Raw genomic sequence first — 14491 nt, 5'->3', positions numbered from 1 at the left:
AGCTAAAATCACATCAATTTGTTAAAGGCTCTCAAAACCATCCATTTTGCAGAACTCTTTTGTACTCATTTCACTAACAATCTGGATAAAATACCAAAGGAGGAGCATGATTTGAAGATTTGTTTACTGTTTTCACCTGTCTCAGTTTGTGAAATAGGGAAAACATTTTACTTTGAGTCCAAGCATTTGCACTGTTTTATGCAATTTAAGGGTCTGCCTCCATCTTATGAAGCAGTTTAAGATCACCCAGCTGATTTTCACACTACAATTGCTGAGGAGTACTCAATCTGTGAGCATGCTGCTGCTGCTGGGGAAGATCACATCTTAAAATGTGACCTTAAAGTGTGCTTTATACAGATAGACCCTCAGTCCTCTCTCTAGCTTCTGAGCTGAAGAAATTCAGGACCGTCCTGGTAGAGAATCAGTAGGAGATGCTTTAATCCATCCAAGCCAGTGTAGCATGCCACACAGTCAGGAAGATCTGGAGAGAAGATGAGGCAGGTAGTACATTTGATCGCTGTATCATTGTTTACATTTAATCATTGATTACATTTGATCAAAGCTTTGTGCCAGAGGAGGATTAACACAAATTTGGAGAAAACGAAAGAATATATATCTAGGGTTAAACAGAGCACTAGCTCTGCCCAAGACATATAGGAACAAGTTCGTCACAGCTAAATAACCGCTCAAGCCTATTCTTAGTTTATATGATAGATATTTTCTCCTATGAAGACGGTGAAGGAGAGAAGGCTCCAGGTAGACCTTTAGGCCTTCCAGTGCCAAAGGGGGTCCTGCAGGAAAGCTGGGGAGGGACTCTTGGTCAGGGGGTGTAGTGATGGGACAAGGGGGAATGAGGGGAGATAATTAGATTAGATTAGATATTAGGAAGAAATATTTCACTGAGAGGGTGGTGAGGCACTGGCACAGGCTGCCCAGAGAAGCTGTGGATGCCCCATCCCTGGAGGTGCTCAAGGCCAGGCTGGATGGGGCTTTGGGCAACCTGGTCTGGTGGGAGGTGTCCCTGCCCATGGCAGGGGGCTGGAACTGGGTGGGCTTTAAGGTTCCTTCCAACCCAAACCATTCTGTGATTCTGTGATATTAATGGTGTACTAAATAAAAACAAAGATTTTACAGAATTTAGTCAGTTGGTGCATGACCTCCTGGTAGCTATTCTGCACACTGAACATGTAACATTTCCAACATGATTAATATCACTACTGGAAAAAGTGGTGGACAGGACATTAAATGTTCTTCCCCATCCCCATTGTCAATATCCTAATAAAGAAACAAGCAAAATGTCAGAGGAATTTCTCAAGAGAGATACCATTAAGGCAAGCTTAATTCTGGAAACTGGATTACAGACCATACACACTGCAGAGAGAAGGAAGGACCATGGAAATCCTTTTGTTGTATCTTCTAGACAAGTACAAATAGAGCACTTTAAAGAATAGTCTGGTGAATGTTTCCCAGTCCTCATTAACAAGAGTTCGCAAAATCCCACGGTCTTGGACCGTAAAGGTGTTACATTACAGTGAGTGGGAGAAGTCCATTTCTATAAGAATATCTGAGAATCTTTTCCCTAAAGCACCATCAGGGATATCAGTTTTCAAAGTCTAAAGCAATATCTTTCCCCACAGCTACATAGAAGGAGCATACCAAAAATGCAAAGGGATCTCAACACTGTCAGTCTAAGTGAGTTGAATGGGAAAAAAAAAATCTCTAGAGAATGAGGAAAACTGCATAAGAACCCATCTCTGATACCACTGGCCTCTCCTCATCCAACCCCCTCTAAGTTATTTCTGCAAGCAAAAGCAAGAGAATGAGCAAAAAACCACAGGAGTCTAAAATTACCCAAGCTACATGTAAAACATGATTTTTAATTTTTAAGTATAAAAAGCTTTTTAATGATCACATCAAACATGTATTACTCCTCCATTTTTAAATTAAAAATTTACCAATTTTTCCTCTTGAAGAAAACAACTGCTGTCTTCTCAAACTATTTAAAACCCTGAACAGATGTAGAGCTTGCATCATTGCAACCACACACAGAAATACTTCCACTGTGTAAGAAGAAAAATATAGTCTTTGTAGCTTAATTCTAAGAAAAAAGAAAAATCTACTGGTGTCATGCCAACTCATGGTCTGTGGTGATAGATTCTTTCTAAAACATCCATCAGAAGCACCCAGCTCAATAGGACAAAACAAAAACTTTTCACTATTTAATTGATACCGGATTAAACACAAAGCTCAGTTGGATGCAGTTAAATGTGGTAGCAGAGCATAATAGATGTTGGCTCCATCTATTTTAAGACCCAGGATGCTTCCTATTTCAGAGGTCTGGAGATACATGATGGGTACAGCCCAAATCTGTTTTGGAGAGACTGCAGTGTGCCTTATCCTCTCCCCACACCCTGGTTTCCAAGTGAAGAAAACTTTCCATGCAGACCCAGAGTCACAAAAAGCTTCAGAGAGTCCCCTTGATGACTGGGCATAGCATGAAGCACACCTCCCCTCTGCATGGCCACAGGTACTGAGTACCCAGCATAACTGATGGAGCCAGCTCTTACCATCTGAGATGTTCTGACACCAAATTCAGAAAAAAGTGCTTATAAGAAGGGCAGACCTAAGGTTCAAATACCCATTTGGAGTCTGTTAACAAGTGCTTAATTTCTTCATTTTGAAAAATAACTTATGAAAAGTCGCACATTCAACAATCCCTCAAAAGAGCAGCCAACTAGACTGTGCAAAGTCCACTGCTCCCCACCTAAAAGATGTCACAACTTAATTAAAAAATATTTCTTGATGTTTGAAACTGGAAGACCTGATGCCTAAACCATCCTCTGCACAGTTGTTAGCAGCTGAACTGCATGTATCTTGGTCAGTTTGTCATTGTTCTAAATGACAAACCATTAATATTAAAAGGATGCTCTCTCGCTCTCTCTCTGTCTCTCTAGCTCTAATTTCAGAAGACAGGGAAGTATCTAGGGGTAGGAAGTGTTACTGGGAAGTTATTGTTGTAATTGGCTGTCTACATCATTTTTACTTTCCCTTCCTTAAGGGAATGTTTGCTAGACTAAATACAATTTCAGATATCTCTGTTGTTTGGGCTACGAAAGGAAAACTCTCAGTTGATATGTGGGAATGGAAAATAAGATATTGAAGTGCGTTCTGGGGTCTTCCAGTATAAGCATTTTGGGGTCAGTTTAGAAAAAAAAAAAAGTAAAAAAAAAAGTGGGTGAGAATTTCGATAAAATATAATAGTAAGGAAAATGGTTTCTTGATACTTGTTATTAGTAAGGAGAAATGGAGAATGAAGGAAACAGATGCAACGTTCCTTCACATATTGCAAAGGAAAGGAAGAAGGAATTTGCCCAGATAAAAATCATCTTAAATATTTTTTTTCTTTGTAGTAGCTTAATAACCAATGTAACTTTTTGCCTTCCCAATGCTTTTCATTTCTTCTTGCTAGATGCATTTGCATTTTCCTCAGTTTGGGCAACAAATTAGATCAAGTCCCTTTATGTTCAGAAACATCTGGAAATGTCTACAATTGTTAAAGATATAACTACTGCCACCAAAATCACACTGGGATATGTCATAATTTACATTTTCATCTCAGGTAATATCTCATTCCTTTCCTTGAGAAATCTTTCCTACAACGGTGAACTACAGCAGTTTTATATCTCATTCTGCAAAATTCTGCAATAGTTTAACATTAAAGGTTACAGTAAATTGCCTGCAGTTTCCTTCCCCCACTACTTCATTGCTAAATTGCACCCACATATGTTTGGCTGCCTCTTTCCACTACAGCCAGACAGTCCACAGGGAAGATAATTCATCTTTTCTACCTCCCTGTGCAGAATCGCTGACCACAGTGTTGCTTCCAAGCATGAAACTGGTAGCTAGACACAGACCATGAAATGTTATCACTTGTCAATAGCAAGCGAATGAGCTCCAGCGTGTGCGGAGCTGTTGTGATATCTCAACCCTGGGTGTTTCAGCTGTGGATGTGAAGCAACTTGACCAAGGGATACAGCTGCACCTTGTATTCTGGTTTTCATACACTCTATCTATTGTCCTGTCCACTCTGCTCTGCATTAGCACAACATGATAACATCTTTTAAAATGTACATTTCTTTATCAAAGAATCAAGACATCTCACACCCAAGATATACCCAAATACCTTAACTACAAAAAAAACAATCATCAAGTAAAGGGTAAGATTGCATCAAATGAGTCCTAAGGATAGAAATAATTCTGCTAAAGGTCAATTAATCTGCATGTGAAGGAACAAATGAACAACTTTGATAATGTCCACAAATAAGCTAACCATTCCAGGAAATTTCTAGTCCCTTTTCGTCCCACTCTGCTACCACAAGTATTCTTTGCTCAGAGTAAGGTTCCAAAAACACAGTGTGAAAAAGAAGGTAATGATCTAATGAAAGAAAAATTGCTGCAGATTTACTGAACATATTATTCTTCAGAAGGGTTTCTGGCGTGCAGGCCTGACCAAACCCTGCCACCACACAGATCCTGAGGTGCACCCGGGTGTGAGGGCAACTGACAGTGATGGCTGGGCAGAGTCAAGACAATATGCCCAAGAAGCATGAGGATGGACAAGGGGCAGGTAGCAGAAACTCCTTGGTGTGATGGTAACATAGTAAGCACCTTGCAGGTACTCAAGATCAGAGCAGAATTCTGCAGGCAGCAGGACATCAACTTTAGGGCTTGCACTGCCAGCAACACTGCTACACCTCTGGGTGACCGACTGGCAGGGATTAGCACAGCACAGAGTGACAGAGTCCACAAAGACAAAACCATAGAAAAAGAAAAAAAAATATTAGAAGAGTCTCCAAGTTAAGTAGAGGGTTTGTGTTAAACTGTCAGCTCGTGTAATTATATGAATCATTTCTTTTCAAACCACAACATTAACATCTTCCCCTCTCATTCCTGCTGCGGTTCCCCTGGTATTATTCCTCCAGTCACAAATAAGCATTCAATTAAAGAATGTACCCAAGCAAAACGTGGCAAACCATCTCACCTATGACAGACACACATCCTAGTGGAGCGACAAGGGCAATGGGGGCAAATCCGTAGGCTGTGAAATTGCCCACCTCTCCAAGCACCAGGAGGATAATTCCACACCACCACAGCTTGCTCGTGTAGTAAGGCTTCGGCTCTGTTTGGCAAGCTAGTCGGAGATGAGCGCATTTCTAGAAAATTAATTATTAGGAACAGGCATGAAAAGAAAGGCTTCCATTGTGTTCTTATGTATAATAAAAGTGGAGTAATTAAGGGGGCTGTCAACTTCAAATTCCAGGTGCGTCAAAGTTTTCTTTTTAAACATGCCTTTCAGCTTGCTGTTGCAGACAGACGGCTTTGTGTTAACTCAATGCTGCTTCAGATGTGTGCTTTTTCAGCCGTGGTGGAAATGACTGAAAAATTAGACCTCTGAATAAATCTGAAAAAGATTAAGTGAATACTAGCTAGTACTTCCTAGCTGTCCCTGCACGCCTCTGTTCTTCTCTCAAAGCACAGCTCAGTAGGTCCTGCTGTGAATCTGGAAACACTCAGAGGGAAGAGATGGGCCATAATGAGAATGGTGGCAACAAACTGGGAGAACGGGACTGGACTCCATGCTGCTCCTGCCCTTGATATGTATCACAGCCAGAAATACAATTTCAGGATCAAAAAAGCAGTACGTAACCACATGTGCTGTAGGGAGGACTTCACATTCAAAAAGGGAGAATTTAGGGTTTGGCTACAATCTCCTGTTTGATCTTAGAAGAAGATTTCAGGTAAAGCATTATTTTCGGAAGGAAAAAAAGCTATACCTGTGTCAACAGGTTTAATATATACTCGAGTAATATTTCATCAGCACTTCTAGCTACATGGAGAAGGTATCATTTACGCATGTCATAATTGCTTTCCCTCTGGCTGTACAGAAAGAACCTGTATATAACAGGATAATTTGACTTTGATCACAGTGGACTTCTGAAACAGAGTCCAGGCATCATCAGGAAGGTGTCGTTATGGGGAAGGATGCAATGATCTGCATTAGCTCTGCAGAATATCATTTCCTTTCTCAGATTCCTTACCAGCCCCTCTGCACAGGGAAATGAGTCAAAAAAGTTGGAAACCAAATGACACAGCTATCACAGTATAAATGGCTGTAAAATACATTTTTTACTCCACCATCTGATACACGATTTTGGAAGTGCCACTGTAGAGTCACAAGGAAGTTGTAAATCATTTTCCTCAGGCTTCCATTCTACTCTGTAAGTTATGCTACAGAATATGGGCCAAAGAGTAATGTCTGTGATATACCATAGTCTCGGTCATTTCCCTCAGTGAGACAAAGCAGAACATTATTGCAGCTTCATGCTGTGGAACATGCTCGGGGGTTGAAACACTAGAAAGAAGTTTAGCCCTTGAAGGAAAAGGGGAGCATAATGAAATCAAACTTCCCTGATCCACAAACCAACAATTTGCAGTGACATCCAGCATTTTGTGTCTCTATAAACAAATAAAATGCAAACAAGATTATGCTTATGGGCATTTAATTACATTAATCACCCCACTAAGTTACCCCCAAGAATTTTTTAGTCACTTCCACTTTAGATGTGGACATACAGAGACATGTTCACACGATGTCCAGTGGGACTGTATGTAGGTCACAGCTGGTATTTACTTATGGCACATTATAAGGAAGAGTAGGAGGAGTTATGAATTTTTATTGTGTTCCCATATGAGAATCACAGCAAAGAACAGCCTGAGAGCTATCATCTTGCTGAAAACTACTGCACAACACTAGTTAAAGAAAGAGAATGCTTATTAAATGTAACAGAATTTGTATTTTGAACTTCAGCATAAAAACAAATTATAAAAAAAGTTACTTGCCAAATATAAACAACTGAAAATAAAGACCAATAATTTCATACCTGTATACTCAAAGAGACACTGATCAAAAAATTTGAAGCTGCAGCAAGTAGAACTCCCAAGAGCTGAGTCTGCAAGATCACAAAACAGAGAAATACAAAAATACTTATTAGTTTAATAAAAAACATACAACAGTGGTTTTCTGATAGCACATTTTAATGGAATCAAAAACAAGTTATTGTACTTTTCAGTCACTGAGTTCATGCTGCACTGAGTAAACTCAAAAAAAAAGTATCTGTCTGCATAGTGGATTATAAGAATAATGAAGCTGGTGCATTTTGCCTAGGGCTTAAGTAGTAAACAACTGGGAACTGAAAGGGCATCCCACTGCTGGGGGTGGTTTTGCTGGCCTTTGGTAGAATAGTCCTTAAGTCTCGCAAGAGAAAAAAAATAGACGGGTCTCAGCTGAACACTACACATATGTATTCTTCTTTTCAATAAATTAATAAATAAATAAATGAAGACCTGTTTTATTACATAATCCAGAAGGAAAATCAACAGCAATCAAACTGTTCATATTGGAACACAGTTATTTTATGTGTTAACATATCCGCTATTTGACAGGGCATCTAGAAGCATAGGTCTCCTGACAGTTTCCTTAATGTATTGTGTTATTTAACCAAATTCTTTTCTAATCAGCCTGTCTAATTTTCAGTAAGATTTGCAAACTTTCTATGAAGCTGAGAAATTAAAAACATTCAAATGGGACTCATTATTTTGGAGAGCAGCCAATGAAAAATGCCATCTCAGCAAGTTTAAATAACAGGTCCACAGAAGAACTCCCCACTGACATTCAAAATGTTGTAGCCACTATGCGTTGTCCTAAGTGTATTCACCCATCCAAGGCCACCGGTTTAATGCCATGAGAAGTCCCATTAGCTTGTAGAGAAGAACCATAATACCAGTGGGTTTTTACAAACAAGGTCAGAGTAACATAGCCCAGCACAACTATTGCTTGCAAGCTGTAAAGCAGCATCCAACCAGGCTCACGGTTTCAGCTTTTATAACTCTTCTTCTGTGAGGCCCTTGGGGACCTGGGAACAGGCAGTGCCTACCAGAGGCAGAGAAATGTTGACCTCAATGTTTATAAAGAGGTTTATAAATAAGTGGTCCAGAAAGGCCTTGGACAATAGGGGAGATTATTGGTATGACTAGATAATTCCCAGATGAGGAAAGAGCATCTCCAAAAGTGTGAAGAAACAGCGGCCTTCTTACAAAAGGTCTAAAAATGGATGATAATCTTAAGAGGCACAGCTGAATCCAACTGTCTTCAGCTGCATGCACTTTTGGTGGCTCAGATTCAAGAGAAGCAGACCACAGAATTACACAGGGTGAAATGCTTGGCAGATTGCTGGGTCTCACCAAGATGTGACTGACAGGTACAAGAGGATGCAGAGAGGGGAAGGCAAGGGGGCTCCCTTCACTCACACACCCTCTGTGCTAAGTAACAGCACCAGTGCCACAACCTGCACGGGAGAAGCATTCAATAACAAGCTTAACTCCAGAGTTTTCCCCAGGCCATCTGGTGCTTGGCCACTACAGGTCCTTCCCATCTTACATCCTCTCCTCCAGATCCCAGTATGCCCCAGTGGATGCTCCAGCAGCAGCACACCCTGGGCTCTCATGTGTGTTGTATTTTCCATGCTCTGGGAACATCCCTCAGAGTGGGGTGCATGACAAGACATCTAAGCACACATTGGCATGGATGTCTCTGCTGATATCGAGGACTAACTACTACAGGGACATGAGCAGCACTGCAGACTCCTTACACACTGGGGAACTGCAGTCAGATAGCCCCCACTCAGGGCCTTGGAGAATCAGAGGGGTGGATTTTCCTCCCCCAGGTTTTGATGCTGGTGGCACTACATCTTGTGCAAAGTTTGACAGCTTCACAAGTGGACTGTTTGGCTCCCCTCATCATCCTGCACAAACAGTGATTTCAATAAAACAGCAGCTAAATCAAAATTGTTCTCTTGCTCCCAAAGACTTATTCTTTTTAAATGGCAACATGTTCGTTTTGTGAGGGGGTGGAGAGGTGACCTTGTCAGCCTCATTGTGAAGGGTTTAAGAAAAAGGAGACAGCAGGGAACAGAAAACAGGAACTGCCACCTCATTTACCCCATTATTTTGTTTTTTTCACATAAGTAATTTTAATATATTCCCACCAGTCTCAGCAGAGAACCAGGTCTCTCTGCAGCTTTTTCCGTTTCAGCAGCCAACCCTGCTCTTACAGCTGCATCTCTGGGCACCCCCTTGCATCTCCTTAATCCCAGCCCGTGATCATAGACACTGGGAAGGACTCAGGAGCCAAGCAGCACACCAGGGAGGAAACAAACTGGTCTCAAAGAAGGCTCTCCATCTAGCTTTTAAGTTGCCAAAGCACATTTTTCATTCAATGTAAAATGTCTTAGACAGGAGCCCTAACTCTTGAAGGCAGTCAGTGGTCCCCATGCATGGCATACATAAGTCATGGTAGCAAGGGATGAGCTAAGCTGTCAGTGAAAAAGAGGATGGGTGGAAATAGGGAAGGCCCCAAGCTTGGTCCGCATGGACGGGCAAAGCAGTATCCCCACCTGTGGTCTGACATCCATCCCTAACGTTGTTGCTGAAAACCCAGGTGCAAGGCACCCTGTGGGATGGCTGTGATGGCCCATAATATTTCTCAGAAATGTCCCTTTCTCTTGATGTAAAACCTGCATACAGCTGGTGGGCAGAAGATGAGACTGTGTTCAATCTGTTATCTAAAAAAAAAAAAAAAAGTGTAAAATTAAGCCCACTTATGGCTTCTAATGATGATCTGAGCATCCACTTCCAGAAACTACATGAACAGGGACTCCAGCAGGAAGTCTTCCCATGCTGAGCATTACTGGTGTCCCCTCTAGAACTGGCTGCTTTCATACCTCAGTGGTTGCCTCATTAACTACATGAGAGCTTTGCTTTGTTAGGTGTATGTGAGCTTTTCTTCTTGACACACAAGATCTCACCTGATGATCACCCCCATGTCTCAACTGGAACCTTTTCCCAAAAGTCATTGCTCTTTTTGTAGGTACCAGAAATTGTCAGGAACAGAATGCAGCTCAAAAATTTAGGTCTTCTCAGTCTTCTCATTTTCTGGGAAATACTAAGACATATATGATCCCCTTATGAAATACGGGGATCAGCATTTCCCTCAGCTTTCCCCATTACATGTCACAGGGGACAGTAGTGTCAGGGGCTCCCCATAGGGGCTATCAGGGCAGGGCCTTACAGCCCAGCCCAGCCCAGCCCATCCTGTCCCGTCCAGTCCCGTCCCATCCCATCCCATCCCATCCCATCCCATCCCATCCCATCCCATCCCATCCCATCCCATCCCATCCCATCCCATCCCATCAGTCATGGACACCAGGCACTGGGAACCTCCCTGGGGATGGGGATGGGATGAGGCCGGGCCGGGACATGGGCCCACAGGTGGGCCTGGCTCAGCAGGGCCCACGGCTGTGCAGGGCAGGGCTGTGGGGACCTGGCCTTGCTGTGGCCTTGCTGACATAGGGTCCTGGTCCATAGCCCAGGCTGGGGAGCCAGGGGAAAAACAGTGCATGTGTAAGATCAAGGCAAATTTATGGTCACAGTCTGAGCTCAAAACTTACCCTCACTGCTCAGGTCATTTGATTGTAATGACCACATGGTTCACCTGAGCATTGCTGTTGGCATATATATGGCGCTGACTGCTCTAGACTGACATGCGTTAATGAGCTCTGGTTAATAGGGTGATAGTGCTGTTCTTCCAAACCCAGGGCTTGGACAGAGCCCTAAAGATTAAAAGCAGAGTACGGTGCATGAAGGAGGTCAAATATCACATAGATCCCTTCAGGGAGACGAGATGAAAGTATAGTCACACTGCAGCTATAGCATGGCAAAACGTTCTTGTGCAGGTTCATTCATATTCAGACATGTCAATGTTAAAGAAAGCAACAGGGAACAAAAATTCAGTAAAGAGTAAAACTAGGTTGTAAACTTCACAGATCAAAATGCATCTTAAGCTAGCAGGCTTTCCTTAACACACAAGAGCTGTCATTTACAACAGTGCTCAAAGCAAGAGAGGAAAAATAGGATACCATATCTCGGGCTAATAAAACTGGGCATCAAAGAAAGAAGATGCCCCACAACAGGAGATAGATTACCCTATCAAACTAAAATGGTTGCTGTATTGCCCCAAAGGCCACCAGAATCCTTCTGCTCGCATCTTGTCCTATAAAAGGCATTATCATTGGTGCTGTGTCCGCTATTCAACATCCTTTAGAGGCTAGAGGACTGCTGGAACAGCCAGTTTTATAAGTAATAAACATGATACTCTCTGAACACAGAGCTTCCAGTTGTGATATCCAGTTGTGATATCATCCATAGCACTGCAGGACTTCCCACACACAAGTCTTGAGACAAACCTCTTTGAAGGAATTCAGTTGCATACACAACGCCAGAGCCATAGTGCTACTTCACTCAGCTAAGACCTTCTACAGGAAAAAGACTGAAATACTCAAAACTGTTGGCATAAAACGCAAGTCCCTTCATCTCCAAAACATCTGTCTGAACCTGCAGGCCACATTGTTGTACCCCAGATTTCAGACTGTTGATGCATTCTTCCAATGCTTCCAAATGCATGAGGCTCATCCCAGAAAAATCCTGCCCTTAAATTTGCCAGAAAGTAAAAAATCGCTACAGAAATTTGATTTCCTTCACCATAATTTGGCTTGGAACAAGCCACGAAGGTCACTTGCTGGCTTTGCAGTCCTTTCTAGACATTCTCCAAGCACACAGACCATGGACTGAGGCTGTGTATCGGCCAACATTTCCCTTGGTGGCAAAGCTGCCTTGAGGAATACCTTTCCCTGGCCCCCCATTGCTAGGTCTCCACTCCTCACTGCCTCATTTGCGTTAAAACAACTATTTGTGAGGCTGGGAAGGCACTGTTCCAGGTTTGAAATAACCCTCCCAAAATATACCCCATTAGCATTATGTTCTTTATAAGCCACCTGCCAATGTTTAACACTGAAGGCGGATTAAAACTCACAAGCCACAGCGAGGGTTTTTAAATGGTGACCCTGCGTTGTTTGCCAGGGGTGACAGTAAGGGGACGTGACTGCACGGGAGGCTGCTGCGGGGGTTCGAGAGGTGGCAAACTTAAGCAAGGTGCCCTCAGCAGTCGCCTGGTACCCCCCATCCTGACTGCATGAGGCCCTCGCACAAGCCCAGGCGTGGGGAAGGGAGATCTGAACAATCAGACAGAAGGCACCCATTTGCCAGCTGGAGTGGCAACGCATTGCTCTTCAAAATAAATGAGCGGCAGTACGGCATATTGCTGCATACGGCCCTGCTTCGAGCACTCGTGCAGGGCCTGATGCTTATTTATCCTAACGCCTTTCCACATCATTCTGGAAGTGTTTTAAAAGGGTCTTTACATGCAAGGTCTCTTTTTATTGTCAAAGTAAGGCAAGAGGCTTATGAAAAATGAAAGCCAGGCTGAAATGTAAATCTTTGGCACTAATTCTAATAAATTTATCCCTTGCAGAGTAAAATCTGCATTGGAGATTCAGTTATACAGTGAGATGTAATTTACCCATACTACATCTGTGTTTCCTAATGCACATTAAACTGCAGTTTCCAGGCCCATGAAATGAAAACTTAGAAAGATTAACTGAATTTGCATTGAGTAAAAGGTATATGGCCATTATTTATGGAAACTTTCTTTGCTGGTAAATTAAACTGATGAACAGAAAAAAAAAGTTTCAAATGTATGTTCTCTGCTAGCTTACCAAGGCTAGTTAAACCATTCCTCCTATTTTTTCTTTATTTCTGTATTTATTTGTGATCTAAAGGTGTTCTCAACAAATGTAATGACCTATATAGCTTCAAATGCTACATTTGGTTTCCAGTAATTAGAATTTTACCAGATTTCAATGGATCCTATAACAAAATAGTCTTTGGGGAAAAATGCCTCCTAATCTTCCAGTTCTGTGTTAAATCTGAAGCTAGAGGAATTTAGAATCCTTAACAAAAAACATATTTTTGGAATTTGGAGAGGCTTATCATTTAGCTATTATTATTTATAGAGCTCTGGCTGTATTCAGTGCTTTACAGATGTATAAAGAATATAAGGTCCTTGTTTCAATGGTTTTCACAATGTAATTCATATATTCATATGTTTCAGGCCCATATGAAGTACTGAAGGAGACCTTAAATAACAGTAAAAGTATAATTACCAGTGTTGGAACATGTAATGAAAATACATTTGGTTTCTTCATTGTGACATAAAAGACAAAGGACATTGTTCGATACACAGGAAAGAGAGAATTAAAATGTTTGTCACCATTTTTGTTAGGAACAGAAGAAGAGAGGAGAACTTGGTAACTAAGCCAGGGTAAATCTGAGTGGAGACAAGACACTTGATGTAGGTTTTACATGAGTCGCCACACTGGATTCCAAACAACAGTAAATAAAGTTCCTATCTCACAACTATTACAATGCTCTTGCCTTTACTAGGTTCTATCTTTCATTAGCTCATGAATTTAGAATATATCTTTTTCCAGAAAAGAGACAAACTGTAAATGTTGGAAGAAAAGCTTGTTAAGGTATCAAAAGGTGTGGGAGTTTGAGAGGATAAAGCAACTACAGAAGTGGGCCCATTTTGTTCAGCTCCATGCTTTAATAATTTTCATGTATTCTTATTTATATTCCTCAGTCTGATTACTTTAATTAATGTCCATAATGGATACCAAACTGAGATGAAGAATATGATCGGTAAAAGTTAAAGAAGTCACTTTCAGCAGTGCTCACTAAGGCTATATACAAACATATCCATCCACTATAATGTTACAAGCATTATGAGGGGTAATTTCTCTCCTTCTTGAAGAGTCACAATCAAATTGACCATCTCCTAAATTTCAATTTCTTATACTGAAGAATCAAATCTCAGAATCAGAAATAAATGGGAGAATGGGAAAGGCGCAGAATGGATTTTTACGCTGTTCTTCAAATGAGTAGCGTGGGATACTGTGCCACATAATCAGAGAGCATTTCACATTTTTAATATTACCTGTTAGATTGCAAATAAAAGCCTCTCCAATTAATGTATAATAGAGGCTCTAAAAATTTCAGTCATAGCTGGTAACACCTTAATAGAAAGATTTTCTCAAGGACCATCACATCACATCTCCATGGCAACTATAGCCATTACATACCCAGAAAAGCAAGAAAAGGATCATTAAACTTTTGCCAGTTCCCAGGTCCCTCAGGAGAAACAAGGATGCAAGCAAGTATTGACTGACCAGTTTCTCCACAAGAAGGCCAGTTGACTCAGGGATATTCCTCCATTACTGCCCAGGAGCAGGCTTCCTAGATCTTCCAGTTTGATCCTGTCTAGTTTCTGGTACACAAGGCAAGGTATAAACCAGACTACTAAAAACCTTGGTATATTAATTTCCAGAAACTACAGCCTGGCTCACATTGAGAGGCAGCACTGCTCCTCTCTCCGCTTCATGTTGCTCCCTGGACACCGAAATGGAAAGCCAGGGAGGGT

General features: G+C 41.6%; 1 protein-coding gene across 3 annotated transcripts in view; it reads right to left on the bottom strand.

Moving 5' to 3' along the window:
• Positions 1-14491, bottom strand: part of NIPAL2 (NIPA like domain containing 2) — a 48906-nt gene that overhangs the window by 24787 nt on the left and 9628 nt on the right. For 2 of the 3 annotated variants that reach the window (XR_014579380.1, XM_083823341.1), the window contains exons 2-4: positions 9513-9680; positions 6942-7010; positions 5042-5213 (exon numbers count right to left, since the gene is read on the bottom strand). Coding sequence is in view for 2 of the 3 variants with exons in the window: in XM_083823341.1 (XP_083679467.1) it covers positions 5042-5213; positions 6942-7010; positions 9513-9638 (367 nt within the window). In the remaining variant the exon portion in view is untranslated. The remainder of the gene's footprint in view (positions 1-5041; positions 5214-6941; positions 7011-9512; positions 9681-14491) is intronic. The other variant, XM_083823342.1, reaches the window with a different exon arrangement.

Source organism: Anser anser, assembly GCF_964211835.1.
Source record: "Anser anser genome assembly, chromosome: 2".
NCBI lineage: Eukaryota > Metazoa > Chordata > Aves > Anseriformes > Anatidae > Anser > Anser anser.
This window is presented reverse-complemented; position numbering and strand designations above follow the sequence as displayed.